Source organism: Taeniopygia guttata, chromosome 5, assembly GCF_048771995.1.
Source record: "Taeniopygia guttata chromosome 5, bTaeGut7.mat, whole genome shotgun sequence".
NCBI lineage: Eukaryota > Metazoa > Chordata > Aves > Passeriformes > Estrildidae > Taeniopygia > Taeniopygia guttata.
The window spans coordinates 22,232,182-22,247,907 of record NC_133030.1 but is presented as its reverse complement, the minus strand read 5'-3'; the positions used below and the strand labels follow the sequence as shown (position 1 = coordinate 22,247,907).

General features: G+C 39.5%; 1 protein-coding gene across 1 annotated transcript; it reads right to left on the bottom strand.

Annotated features, from left to right (window-relative positions):
* Nucleotides 1-6,854: 6,854 nt before the first annotated feature.
* Nucleotides 6,855-9,977, bottom strand: RAG1 (recombination activating 1). Its single transcript, XM_002199682.5, has one exon. It carries the CDS (start codon nucleotides 9,975-9,977, stop codon nucleotides 6,855-6,857), a length of 3,123 nt encoding a protein of 1,040 aa, XP_002199718.5.
* Nucleotides 9,978-15,726: the final 5,749 nt, after the last annotated feature.

Genomic DNA, 15,726 nt, shown 5'->3' with positions numbered 1-15,726 from the left:
AGGTTGAATAGCCCAAGAGTTTACTAAGATTTTTGTGGATTCTTTTATTGGCTATTTGTGAAGCCTCATCATTCTTGACATTATTTTTTATTTTTGTTACTGCTCCAAACATCTTTTCAGAAAATCAATACCAGCAGCTCAACATTTGTGAGCCAACAATAATAGCTCAGTATTCACAGTCCAACTCTCATGCTGGATCCCTGAATAAAAAAGAAAAACAGGAGCAGCTGTCAGCTATTTGATCACTATGTGCAGACCCTGAGCAGCCACTCCTTTACAAAGCAGTGTGTGGAGCACAGTATTCCTGTCAACACAGATGTTTCTGCACAGTACTCCCCTTAAAGCCTTAGTACCCCAAGTGAACAGCAAAGAAAAGTAAAGGGCAACCATACTAAGTTTCCATTTACAAACTTTTCATGTGCTGAGGGAGTTTAAAGTTTGGATTGAGCTTCTAAAGGGGAAGTATATCACCCTAACTGCCCTGTCTACAGCCTGCATATGGGTATAAATTCATAGATTTCAATGCCAGCTTCCCATTTCCTTTGTTATATTACTTTATGTAAGCTCAGAGTATATAGTGCTGTATGTTTTTCCAAGGAGTAAGTTAATATCATGTTCATGTAAAGTCCCTTCAAACTGATAAAATTAAATAGTCAATATCCCCTTTTGTAGGTTAGTCATAGGTCTTAGAGAGCTGAATTAAAGTATGTCTTCATCATGCACTTCTTTACATCAACCAAAAAAATCCACACCTACATTAAAGCCACATCATCTCAACACCAACAAAAAAGGACAATATACTCACACAACAAAACTCCCCTCTTGCCACTTTGCCATTTTTCAACAACAAAGGACTCCTCACAATTACTGGGCTGTCCATAATTATTGAATTCCCTAGCAATACCCAGTCTGAGTTGTTGCCTGTTACCTCTCTCAGTTACTGTCATTATCTCAAGTTCCTTGGACAGCACACTGTATGACAAATTTGTCTGCTATTGCAGACAAAAAAAATGGAAATATTTTGCAATGGGAAAGCTTGACACTGGCCTGGGAAAAGTGACATGTAGCCTGAGATAAAGCCTTGTGGCTCAGGCACTGGTGGTGTGGTTGCAGGATGTTGGGAGCAACTCTGAATTTCCAGAACTGACTCCTGCAGCTGCAGTGACTGCCTGAATCCCTGGGAGCACAGGCACATATTGTGGTCCCTTCCAGTTCTTACCTGAGCTGTTGTTCTTTACTTAACACTGTGGCTATGAAAAAAAGCAATTCACAGTCAGACTTTATGTTATACCTCACTGGGCCCATAACGTAAGTGTACTGTGTATTTGAGATGTTTTTTTTTTTTAATGTATGGTTTATTTGAGTAGGAGGGGAAAATTGCTTGGTTAGAGCATGCCCCAGCTTCATAGTGAAAGGCTGTACAAGCAGCATTAAATTACATCTCAGAGACTGTAGCTACTGCAGGAAAAAGAAGTAGTAAGTAAAACAGAAAATATTTGAAAGGACTTGAACATAAAGAGATAAACAAACTTCAGCCTGACACTTGACATAGCATTCAAGACTGCAGAAAGCACCTAATTTCCTGAGTCAGGTACTTCAAAAGCATTCATTGTCTTCAAAACCAGCTAATCAATACAAGATGTTTCTTGCTCAGGCAGGTTAGAATTAACAGATAAGATGAAGTAGATTTAAGTGCAGAAATAAATCTCTATTGTAGCTGCATCCAATTGACCTGTGTGTTTTGTAACCACAGTAAACAGGCATCATGGTTCCCAGACACATTTTAGTAAAACTGTATTGCTATTATCAGCTTCTATGAGAAGAATATATGGATTTTACTTCTATTGAAAGGTGCTTGGACCTTGAAGTACCTGATTAATTTACAGGAAAAGCACAGCACAAACTTTACTGGTAGCACTAAAGTATGTGTTGTAGTTCAGAGTGACTCATTGCACCAATGGATCTTTGAAAGGAGTGGAAATAATGCAAGTGAGAGCCAAAAGCAAAAAGGAAAATATTGAATTCAGATTGAAAAGGAATTTCTTAAGACAGAAGGATTGGCCTACTTCTTTTTCATGATTGGTGGCTTCAGCTCCCTCTATATTTGATTTCCTATCTTATTCCATTTCAAACATGATTAACTTTTGGGAATGGCTTGAGCCTTTCAAAGTCAAACTCCCAATTTGTTGTCTCTACTTCAAAAACTGTGCACTGTAGAGTCCATTTTTACTTTGGAAAAAATTAAAAAGCAAGAGGATAACCTTATAAACTCTCCAGTTTCTAAATACATAAACATGTACAGAAAGAACAGGGCTCTGGCCATTCCACAGATGTGCAGGACCTCCTTTGTTGAGGTGGTAGTTACTTGTCCACTTGCCAGAGGGGGAGAATTAAAAATGTACCTCTTGACCTCTCTCCTGATGCTGCTAGAAAAGCTGCTAATTAAATTCTCCCTAATGTGTCTTTTTATATCATGTACAATATTAAGCTTGATGAAAATGTACAAAAGCTCCTTAAACACTTAAGGAAACACTTAGTAGTTGCAGCTGGTCAGCTGCTTGACCATTACACCATATTTAGTTCCCTAAAGCAGTATTCTGAAGAGCTGTGGCAAGCCTCATTATTCTTCATCTTCTCTCCACAGGAGTACATGGAAAATAAAATTCAGTCAGTTATTACAGATTTAGGAGTTAAAGAGTTATATCATCCTAATTTACCAGAAAACTGGTTGAGGCTTAGGTTTTTGCCTTATATGGGCTCTGGTTTTTTTCCATCCAACAATTTTTTTACTTGAGGCCAGATGAAAAAGCTGAGTTGGTGATATAAAGTCCAGATAAATATTAGATGTCTGGTTATCTGATTACACAGGAAATCAGATAGCTTGATTTGCTCATCATTAGTTCCATTCAAACCAGTTGAACCAGTTGGTTCACATAAATCTCTTAACCTGTAGATATTGTAAGGAAGAAAGAAAGGTTTTTCTGAAGTAGAATAAGGCTAGCTACAAATAATGGACTGAAAGGTAGGTTGGAACTAATCTTTACAGCTTAACCTCTAGTGAGGAGCCAAACTTTGATGCAAAATATACTTAGAGTATTAGCACAGTTATAACAGTGCAAGGCTGATTTTATAAAAAAATCTGTGATGGTATTTGCAAATGAACCAAAAGACATTTACAGACTAAATAAAACTGGTTTTATATCAGTTTAGTGTTCTGTCAAAAAGTTGCCTGTGAAGAAGGGTGCTGAAAGGACTGCTGAGATTCACAATCTTCATTTGTGTTAAATTGGTGACTTCCAGAAGAGGACTGGAATCACAGCTGCCTCTGGGTATTAGAACAGCCTAACTGTGAAAAGCATCCACAATTTAAATGAAAACTCAGACTCCCACCAGGAAGTTATGTGCATAATTGAAAAACTGTAAGAAATAAAAAGTCAGGAACTTAAATATTTATAAGACTTTATTTTAAACTGGTTTGATGAGATAAGAAACTGTAATACATTAAGAAAAAGTAAAATTATGAAGCCATTCAGTGAAATAAAGCAAATAACTCAGTGTAGTCAGAAATTAGGATCCTTTAAATATCTAGAGTTTGTTTCTGAGCTACCTGATTAAAAATCAAAGCTAATTTATGTAAAGACAATGTAGTTATTCCTGTGAGGAAGAAGAACATATGATAGCAGAATCGTGGCTTCTCACATAGTTCACATCATTTATAACATGGCAATTCACAATACCAAACCCTGGAATAAAACAAAACCAAACAAAACAAGATACATAATCTGAATGTATGAAAACTACAGTCACTACAATTTCAGAACAAGGTGGTAATTATTTACTGTAATTACTGAAGGATTTGTACCAATTATTAATGTAAAAAAGAGAATGTGAAGGTTTGAAAGAGTACCATGAATAGAAATCTCTCCATATTTCTAAAGCCTCTTCCAAGTCAGAAAGCTTAACAACAGGCTGCATTACCAAATGCTGCACCTGTCTGCAGCCAGGATTTGTTGGCCTTCCAGTGCATGGCTGTGTGCATACGGCATCGTTATTTCTGCTCTTTTTACAAAAGCTTCACTTCCAGGTACCTACCCTTTCAGTGTTTGTTCTAATGAACTCAAAATTCTCAACTGATTTACAGAAAGATGTCAACAATGGGGAAATAGAAGATTAAACTAGATTCAAGACCAAAAAAAACAGAAAAGGGGGAAAAAATAGTAGTACCTCTCTGTGTCAGCTATCCTGCCCAGAGCTGGTAGAGGGTGAAATGTGACTTTATAGCTTAAAATATCTCACAAAAGAATACTGCCACATGGCACTGTGTTCCTCTGTCCCCAGTCACATTTTGTTCACTTTGATGAGTTACCCCAGGATGTAAAGCTTGTCTAGAGAAACTGTACGTACAAGGATCAAACTTACTCAGCCTAGTCATAGACACTGAGAACTGTTATATCAGCAGTCTGTTAAATTGAATTTGGAATTTGACCATGTTTCAGTTAGAGTCACTGAAATTACATGTGCAAAATCAACAAAGCCTGGTCCATCACTCCATGACACAAATGCATATCAGTAACAGTGCATTGCTTGGATGACTTTGGATTACTTGAAATCCACTCCTGTGCAAAAGGCAATGAGAACTATATATAACAATTAAATGGGGTGAAAATCACCATGAGAGGAGTCGAGATTGTTAAACAAACCCCTAATTCATTCAAGAAAACTCAAGGATAAAACACAAGGTAAAACATCTAGCCTAAATATACATACAGAGGAAAAGAAAAGTGTATATGAAATATATGCTGACCAAATAAGAAAACTGTATTTGCAAAGCTATAACTGCCTGAGAATGTTCTTTATACCTGCTATTTATACTCCCTAGGAAACCGGTCTATTTGTGGTTTGCATTTATTGGTAACGAATTATGCAAAACTATATTATATGCTATATAACAAATACTTGTTTTCAAAGAAATTAAAAAAAAATTAATCTAGAAATGAATACTCAGTAAGTGCAGATATACATGATACACCATACAGAAAATTCTGTAGCTCTCATGACTGCTTAGAGAGTAGACATTATTTCCAACTGCATATTTTGACATTGTGTTAAACTATGTTTAACGAAATCATGTTAAACTAAAATCCTAAATTAGACTATTTTAAAAATAGTGATTTAATTAGCTGAAACCAAAAGAAAGGCATAATTAGAATAACAATTATATTTGTACTAATTACTAGCTCTTAATTCTATTTTTAATTGTCCATAAATGGTAAATGCCAGACCCTTAAAGATATAGTAAACAACAGGAACAAGATACTGCAAAACAAACCTCAGACCATTAATTCTTTTAAATTCACTGTTCACTTACACTCAAAAACCAACTTCTGCCACATCAAAATGAAAAAAAAAAAGTGGATTCTTTTAGATCCGTGCTTTGATTGTTTCCGCATTTAATCTTGTTTCAGAAACATTACTGCAAACACAGTAACACCCTAGCCACAGATGCAGATCTGAAAGGCTGGATGATTTGGAGGCATCTCAGGTACTTGAGTATGTTCATGAATATGTCAGTGAATTAAAGTCATAATTTTATGAATTATGAATGTACTACATATCACTTCAGAAAGACAAATACCAACTAAACACTGCCGTAATATTGAAAAATATGGCATACAGAATGTTCAAGAGAGTTTATTGCTTTTTAACTAGTTATGTAAGCAACTATCTTTGAGGTTAATAAACATTATCCCTTTTTTACAGTTTTGGAAAATGAAGCTGTGCATGTGGTATATCCCAGGTGAGAAAAAGTTTGGTATCAGATAGAGCTGGAGTACAGCAGCAGCAGTCAGGGAAATATCCTACTGGCATGTATCTGATCAAGGTAATAACCATCTCCTGAGAAATGGGACTGCTGTGACTAAAGTCACTTGGTGAAACTGTGCACCTACTGGTATTAATGAGGATTTACTGGTGACTTCAGTGAGGCTAGGAATTCATTCAATAAAACTGTACAAATGCAAATTGTACTATATACTGAAGTTACCATAGAAGTAAATGCTCATGAAGCAACAAGTCACACAGCAGAGCTTGAATGTACTTTATATAATGAGATAACCACAAGGTACTGTAAATCCTGATTTAGGAGCACAAGTTTGCCTTTCAGAGTAAACAGGCTGTGATAAAAATTTCTTCTAAAAACTTCAGCTACCTTTCCTATTATATAGTAAATTAGCATGATGATACTGTCATCTGCTCCTAAGCAGTACTACAATATATATATGTTAAATAATAATATTCGTAGAGTTTGTGACATCAAAGTTTGCATCTTTAGTAAGTATTTTCTACAAAAATAACTGAACTTTATCCAAAACAATTATCCAGCTGTCTCACTGATGAATCTTTACTTATAAAACCCAAAGAACCATCACAAAAACAATCAAGCTCTCTTAAAAAGTAAATAACAAAATATTCAAAGAAATGCAAACAAAACAAACAGCAATTCTCCTTTGCAGCAACTGTCACAACTCTCCACAGTCATATTCCCTCCCAACTAAAACTTGCTCTAAAACCTTGCTTGCTTTGATTTTATCCCTTAGAAACAATATGACCAGAACAAAACAAAGACCCTTCTTTGCAATTTTTTCTGCTTTCATCTCATATAACAACTGGTAAATGCACCAGTGCATTTCCTCTTGGAGAATGCCCAACACACACAGTGTTTATTAAATGAACTCCTCTCAACACCTTAAGAGGGAGTGTAAATTTCAGACTTCTCTGTACCTCTACAGGTTTGAAGAATCTGATTCCTTGCAAGGAGACACCATCACAAACCCAACACCAAAGGTGCTGTACATTTAGAGTTCTGCTGTATCACTGTTTTCCAAGACCTCCAGTAGCAAGGAGTCACCTAAACTACCCCCTGAATCAATGGTGAAGCTCTGGCTTTTTAATGTTTTATGAGCATTCATGAATTTCTGGAGGTACTTGGAAGTATACAGCCAGTGGTGCTTCAAGACATCCTCCATCTCATAGACCTTAGACTGCCTGGCATTCATTTTTCGGAACCTCCTAAACAGTTTGTTTCCAGACTCATTTCCCTCGCTTGCCCAGGCCCCAATGGACCCATCTCTTTCAATTATTTCAGGAACATGAGCAAGTGTTTTGTGGAAATAATTTGTAATCTTGCCATCATATCTGTACTTGAACTTTGTAGATAAGAGCTCTGCAAAACGCTGTGAATTGTAGCTATACTGGCACAGCAGTTCAGGACACTCCTTGGCAGGGCATGAGGATCGCCACACTGGCTTCATCTTCAGATAAAGGTCCATTAGTTCTTTTAGAGCTTCATGCCTTTCCTCACACTTAATTAATTCACATACTGCCTCTACAGTCTCTTTGGACATGAGCTTTCTAGCAAAATTTCCACTCATCTTCAGCATAGGCTTCAAGTTCATCTTCTTCCTGAGATGTTTGTCCAGAGTCAACTGCCACCTCTTCCTCTCCTCTTTAGACACATCAGGATTCTTGTAAAGTTCACCAATCTCCATCTGGAAAATCCTGTAGAATTCTGTTGCATTGCCAATGTCACAGTGCAATGCATCTATGGAGGGAACAGTCTCAATAAAAGGTTTGGCTGAAACACCCTTCACTCTGTCACGGAGCTCATCAACAGACTCGTGGTATGGGTTGGACCTCCATATTTCATATCGCTCCAGATTTTCAGCATGGCTCCTGGTTATGGAGTGGAAGACCAGATTCTGGGATGCCTCCAAGCGGGTTGCATCACACAGGGTACAAATGTAAGTGGAACCTGATGCCTCCAGCCCTTCCACTTCCCGCAAGAGTTTCTCATCATATCCCGTACCCCTAAAGACGAATCTAAATGTCCTCAGGATGCCCCCCATTTCAAGCAGCAGTTCGCTGTTTTTCATAGCCTCTCTTTCTGCTATGAGGGGGCTCAGGATTGCTGTCAGAGTTTCATGATCTGATTCATCAGCCAGCATAAGGCACAAGGGCTTACAGCACAACTCTGAATTGGGCTTTACTTCCTCAAAGATCCTTTTGCTTTCATTCCCATGTTCTATAGAAATGTTCATGACTGTGAAAGAAAAGCGAACAGCCTTCTCTGGGACAGCAGGCCCACTTCCATGCTTCTCACTGACATCTCCCATTCCATCACAGGACTCTTTTACTACCACAGTGAAGGGGCCATTCAAATAGTCGTCCAGGTTTTTTGCTTTCATGCCTTCCAAGATCTCCTCCTCCATGTCCTTTAAGGCACAAACCAGGGCTGCATCGTATCGGAATCTCTTTGCAATTGTGTCTACTGGGTAATCATCAATTGAGAGCGGCAGTCCTGATAGTCCATCTATAATTCCCACTTCTGTGTTAGTGGATACATTTTTCAGGGGAGGTTTCCACTCAAATGGGTGATAACCTGGTAGGAGGGCTTTCTCAGCAGTGCGAAGAGCATGCAAAGGCTGGAAAATCTGCCTCCCAGTGACAGCTTTTACTGTTCTGTACATTTTATGATACTGACTACAGCTGAGAAACGTGTTAATTCGGATGGCCAGACAGACAGCAGGATGAAGTCCAGATCCCCTCCCTTGCATTATAGCCTCCAGTTCATCTGCTTGTTTGTGTTCATTTTTTGCTCTCAAAGCTAGCAGGAACAAAGTCATGCATACAGCCTTTATGTCACCACCCTCTTCTTTCTCAGCAAAAGCCTTGACTTGACGTTTCAGTTCCCTCAGACGATGTTTCTGAGCTCTCCTTGTCAAAGACAGGAGGTGCTGCCTCGGTCGGCCACCTTTATTGATGTAGCTATAGAGCTCTCCTTCTTTCATCTCCTTGTGGCCAGAGAGGTGTTGGCCATATTTTCCATGTGAGATCTCTTCATCACATTCCTTTACAGGGCATCTTATATTCAGGTTATCAAGGATGTTCAGGAAGGATTTCACTGGGGTTACCAGATCAGTTGGAAAGCAAGGATACCAGCAGGAGGGGCAATAGCTGCCCATAACCCTGATACATTTAAGGATGCAAGTTCTGCAAAACAAGTGTCTGCATGTTGTTTCCACTGGATCTGCCAAAATATGATCACAAATTTGGCAAGAAATGGATTTAATGAAATCTACTGGGTAATCAACTGCAAGCAGCTTGGTGCTGAGATGTATATCCTTGCAATTGACAATCTCTTTCATTAAATGTTTGTTATTTATCTGTGCTTGTTTGATTTGTTGGTTTTTTACACCTCTGTTTAGCTGAGCACGTTCCACAGTGGTTTTGACACGTTTGCCACGTTGCACACTTGGGGGCTGGCTTTTCCTCTTGACTCCTCGTCTGGTAGTATGGCAGACATCACAGTTTGGGGAATGGGGTTGCCACTCCATTGTGCTGTTCCTAGGAAAATACACTTCACACAGAGTATTACTGAATTTTCTGTGTATAATACTCCAACAGTTGTGACAAAATCGAGTAGGATGGATAGTGTCGACATCCCCTCTCACATCAGTCTTGAAAACCTTAGCAATAAGATCTGGCCAAGAGGTTGCTGTTTTTTCTTTCTTTCTCAGAAGGTACAGAGTTTCATCATCCACTGGCCCATGCACTGGGTAAGTTCTCTTGGAACAATCAGTTTTAAATGAAACCCCACAGATGCGGCAGAGTTGCTTCAGATTGTTCTGATGAGCTCTAATGTCTTGTGTTTTCATGGCATGGGCATCTTCCTCAAGTCCCTGCCTATTGCCTGTTAACTCTGTGTTTTCTCCTCCCGGCACTGCTTCGTCTTTATGGAGGATGATTTCTTTGTTTGAAGAAACAGCCTCTTCTGCCTGATCTTTGTGTATATGCTGGCTGTCATCAGAGGGTGGTTTTTCAAATGATCGCAATTTAAAGAGCTTGAATTTCCATTCAGAAAATTTTGTGTATGTATGCTGAAGTTCTTCAGGTAGGTCCATTTGTGATGCTGCTGACATCTGCAGTCTCACAGAAACTAGATCACCTGTGAAACAGAAAGATGTAATTTAGCTTAGTTTCCAAATTAAAAGGCTGTCTACTCAATATATGAGATGAACTTCCAAATTTATTTTGACTTTGATCCTCAGGCATCACATGTCTATTTGCTCACCTGTGCACTTTACATGAAGCCATTATTCATCTTGTAGTAAACATCCAAATCTGTCCCTTCCTTCTTTTGCTTGATGGAGCTTACCATAAGTAATGCTACTATAGACAACAGCATTACATTCTGAGAGTTGGTGATTTTTTTAATGTGAAACTGAACTCAATTGGTGTCTGAAAGGTAAAATTTTGTGTGTTCATGATATATTATCTAAATCAGCAAACCCACCGCTCTCATGTTCCTTGTTAGTTCTGAATCTGGTCAGAAGTGTTTCTACATGGCATTCCACATGGGCAGAGTAGCACATACTACTCAATGCCAGTGTAGACTTTATTCAGGCCCCAGACTGGCATGTGCTTAATGAGTAGCTCCATTAAAGCAGGAGGAATGTGTCTTCACTACAGTTCCCTAAACTACAAAGGGGATACAGCAATGCATGCTGGCTTCAGATTTGATAGTGAGAGAATATTTATACATTGTCATTCATTTATGTACCTTGCTGAGATCTCTCTGTAAGGATTGCTAGTACTGGATATCTGAAAATGTCTGTGTAAATTTGACCCTAATTTTAGCTTTCATAGAAGTGCAGCCAAAAGTAATACCAATGTGGTTTCCATGGAAATATGGTGTGTATAAAAATAAATACAAGACTTTCACCTCAAACACGGAAACTTTTTGCTACTGCATCAGACCCAGAAAATAAAATTGTATAGAAACAAGAGTGACTAACCTATTTTTCACTACCTGCCTATGAGAAGTGCACAAAGTAAACAAACAGTATAGAGAAAATTCAGTTATGTTTTTTGACTTATTTTGGTTTTACTGCTCTGTTTGGTATGAGTAATAAAAATGAGGAAGACTGTACCTTAAGACAATGCACTAGAACTAGAAATTATATAGCTGTGATTTCTGTTACTGATGTTATCATCACTTAGTAATCCACATAACTTGCTAGAAATCTCAGTTTGCTGTCTTTTCAGAAGCCGTCCTTCATTAGGTGTCCTTCATCCAAGTCATGGTCCAAAGTGATGATGCCCAGGGTTTCTGAGAAAATTTCATCTATAACCTTTCAATAAAGCATCATTTCAGTACAGCCCTTCAGAGTCTGATGGGAAAGGACTGCATGCATTAATTAAGTTCCACATCCAGAATAACATACCACTCTGATTAGCTCTTTCCTGAAGAGCTGAGTTGTACTTTAAAATCATTCATTAGGTTTGGCAATAAAAATTTAGGTTTGTTTTCTTCCCAGCTTCTCTTCACTCCATCCCACTGAGAACAGGCTGCCCATACCACTGTCCCCATCTGCCCACATTGTTCTGTCCAGCAGCCTATACTCCTAAATATCTCTGTCTGCACTGCAGTCCCCTGCTGTCCATTGCTGATCCAGCCTGGCAACAAGCATGCTTGTATTCTGCTGTTCACAGGTCTGTGAGGTGCAGCTGTGCACAGATGTATTCAGAGCGTCACTACTGTCTCAATTTCTTGTCTGCCTCTTGTGACAGACTTGTTGAGATTTATGCTCTGACCAGTAACCCATTTCCCCTGAATAGTTCTGTACCACCTGCAGAGTAATTGAATACCTAGTTGCCCTATACTGCCCACAAATCCTTCTCTTCTACATAACACCCTATGCAATTTTGTGTAATTTCACCATCACCAGCAGCACTTTCAGAATCTCTTAAACCATGAGTAATGTCTCTACAGGACGACATCAAAGTCATTGTAAAGAAACAGCCAGCACGGACTACATTTAATGCAAAATATTTAATACTTTCTCTGCTCTTCTGACCCTTTGAGTAAGTACCACTGCAGTGCCACACTCATCTCCAAAGCCATGACCTGACTCCTGCTACTAATCACCAGCTCAAATGAATCCGACAGGGTTTACCCATGCTAAAGGAAAGTTCAAGCAGTTTTTTCTTTTCCTCTTTCATTGAACATGTCCTGGAAGAAATGAATGACAAAGATGCCTTCTCAGGTTACCAGACCTTCACCTTTGCAGTGGTTAATTGTTGCCAACTGTCTATTCATCAAATGCTGTTGAATTGTCTAGCTCCTAGGCAGTGGAGATTACAGCAGCTCTCTTGGGAGAGCAAGAAATTTTCCCAGTGCTAGGAATATTTCCTGCTACTCATACAAAATGCCTGTGTTCTGTTATTCTAGTTGGGGGTCATGCTGAACAATCTTTTTTCACCTTGCCTACTCCGCTCAGATTCTTAGAGAGGGATCCCCAAGCATGAATCTCTAGCCATGTTTATTTAATCAACTCAAACAGCTGTGTTCAGTATCACCTCTTTTTCTCTTGAAAAGGGAAAAGAAATCACTTTTTTCCCCCAGATCACAGTATTTCATACAATTCTGAAGACAAGCAAGATTGCAATACTTTTCTTCACATCAAGGAAGACTTTGCTTTATAAAAAAGCTCACCAAAATGAACAGAACGACCTCTGGAGTGAGGAAGCACATATAAAATCACTGACCTGCTCATTAAACCAGGACAAGGAACCAACACTGGGATGTCCTACAAACATCTGGGATGCTGTCATTAATACTGCTAGCCTACCTTCAGCTCGTTGTCAGTTTGTAGAGCTGCTGCTGAGCCTGCCCAGTTTGTTCCAAATGTCAGGCTTGTTTGCTGTCTCTCATGCGTGCTCTCACTCTTTCTGTGTTCCCTCTGCTTTTTAAAGACACTGCAGTGCTGTTTATCTCACGTATCCTTCTCCCTCTGAGTTCCCCACACAACACTGGTGCTAACCACAGTTTATTTGAACTGAACACAATACAGAACTCTCAAATCCAGGTGGCACCTGGCAATTTATGAGGCTTAACCACAAAATTCATATAAACAAGGTCGTCTTGTGTGAGACTTCTGGGCTCTGAGATAAGTATGCAGACTCTCTCTGAGGAGCACCTGCACTGTTTTTTAACACAAAGTTTACATTTAGCTTTCTTCTTTATAGTTTCATAACTGCTTTCTTCACTGTTAACTCTTTGAGAGGAGAACCTAGTCTTGGTCACCCTGGTGTTCCACATCAAAGCTATTTCACTGAAGACCAATGTCTCACTTCCCCAGACAACCTTCTGCAGTTTGGGTGAATGACAACAGGGATCACAAAATGTCCATGCTTCTGATACCAGTATTAATTTTCATGACTATTACCTCTTTAGTAATGTGTATCTAGGGTCTTGAATGCCCTGAACATGCAGGACAAATCATCAATATAAAAGTTATTTACCTACTTATTGAGTAACTGGAATGTATTACAGCAGGTATGGGCCATAGGTGACCACAAACAGCAGCCAGTAGAGTCTTTTTCCTAAAAGCTCAAGAGGAAAACCTATGCTTAGTTGCCACAAAGCAACGATCTCAAAAACTGACTCGAAGTGGAAAGATGATGTCGTATAACAGCACCCTGGAAGTTTTCAGTCTCCACATACAACATCGTGCAAAAATTCTAGTGATCATCAGGTCCTTTCCAATATGAACGTAAGTTCACACTCCAGAAGCAGGAATTTGCAACAGCAGAAAAACTGCATAAACACCCAGGCATTTCCCTTTTTCTGGAGACTTTGTGATCCTGCAGGACTCAAAATCCACTTCTGACTTGCATGCTTTTCCCTGCGAAGGTGGCTGAGGGAGGCCACAGTGCTTACATTGTGGTCAGGATCTCCCAGTTAATGTACCTCTTACTTGACAGCATCTGATGTCAGCCAGGAGAAAAATCAGCAAAAGTTGTAATACTTGATATTTGCTATAGCTAAAATAGGTGAGAGGACTCATACTATTTTATCCACACTGATCTTACAGTGCTTTCAGTTCTTAGAATCATAGAAGCCTCTAGGTTGGAAAAGGCTCTTAAGATCATTAGGTCTAACCACAAACCTAACATGGCCAAGTCCACCACTAAATTTTGTCCCTAAGTGACACATCCGCATGTGTTTTAAATATCCCCTTGGAATGGTGACTCAACAGCTTCTGTTGCCAGCTTGTTCCAATACTCTTCAACCCTCTTGGTAAAGAGCTTTTCCTAATATCCAATCTAAACCTCTCCTGGTACAACTTGAGGCCATTTCTTCTTGTTCTATCATTTGTTGCTTGGGAAATAGCCCAAGCCCACTTTGGTACAATGTCCTTGAAGGAAAGGCGGTTGAAGAGAGCAGTAAGGTCTCCCCTGAGCCTCCTTATTTCCAGGCTAAACAACCACAGCTGCATCAGCTGCTCTTCATATGACCTGTTTGCTAGACCCTTCACCAGTTTCATTGCCCCAGCAATGTCTTTCTTGTAGCGAGAGATCCAAAACTGAACACAAGATTCAAGGTGCAGCCTCACCAGTGCCCAGTACAGAGCAGGTCACACTATTGCTGACTCAGGCCAGGATATCATTTGCCTTCTTTGCCACTGGGCACTGCTGGCTCGTTTTGAGCTGTCAACCAGCACCTCCAGGTCCTTTTCCAGCTGTTCTGACTCAAGCTATTCTTGTTAGATGATGTCTTGGAGAAGTGGTTAATCCTGAGTCTTTGTGCCACATGACAGCACCTGCGAACCAGTGTAAAGATTCATGCCAAAGCAATTAATGTATGGAGAAAGGAAACAAAGTGTTTATGGAATATGGAATGCATGGAGAAAGTAAAAGGCTTTAGAGACAAATGTTGATATCCTTGCTGAGATGCTGACACACAGAGAACCCTAATATGAAATAAATCCCAGTCATAAACATCTGTATGGGAGTGTCAGGATAAAGTGGAACAGAAGCCCTAGATGTTATTATTCCAGGCCAAGGCAGCGTGGGACAAGGATGTCATGGCTGAGGCATTTCTGGACATCTGAGAACATTAGATGGCTACGGCCTGAGCTCACTACTCTGCTGTTTTGCCTAAACTTCTTAACAACCTACTTATTTTACTATTCACTCCCTAGCACTTGAAGAGACCTTTAAAAAAAAAAATCAGGTCGAGCTGCAATGCCAGATATCAATCAAAATCACTCTCTGCAGTCACAGACTGATTTCCTCTCTTATCTTGAAATGGCAGGCACAGTTCCCTCACAATGTGCATTGTTAGGATTGAGGAGTTTGAGGTTCTTTGAGAAGTTTAGCAGATATCTCCCTCTGGGGTGCTTATTCAGAACTTCATTCGGGTGGCTGGCCGCCTGTACCATCGCTTTGGGAGCCTGAGTTCTGGTGCAAAACCCACTCTACAGGCATCAGCTTCCTTATCAAAGGAACCACATGAGCATACATGAGCCTAGTCAAGTGCTTTTCTTCCAAGTACACAGGAAATCACCTTGGAAAAATATTGTCTTGCAGGGGATAGATCAGGCAGCTAAAGATTTTAATTGATCTCAAATTGCTACAGCTTTGGGTGTGTTTTGTGTCCGTAAGAGCACAATTGCTGAACAGTTTGAGCTGCACAGATACAGTACTGGAAAATGTTTTCCCTGTGCAGCTGGCACCACCGAGTGGAGAAAAGCATTTTTGCATTTGTTCCTGCTACAGCATGAAAATTAATATGTGATAATGGGCTTAAGCCTTACAGATTTGGAAGTCCTTCTGAATAAAATAATTCATTTATTCTTGGAATAAAAAGTCTGGAAAAATTCC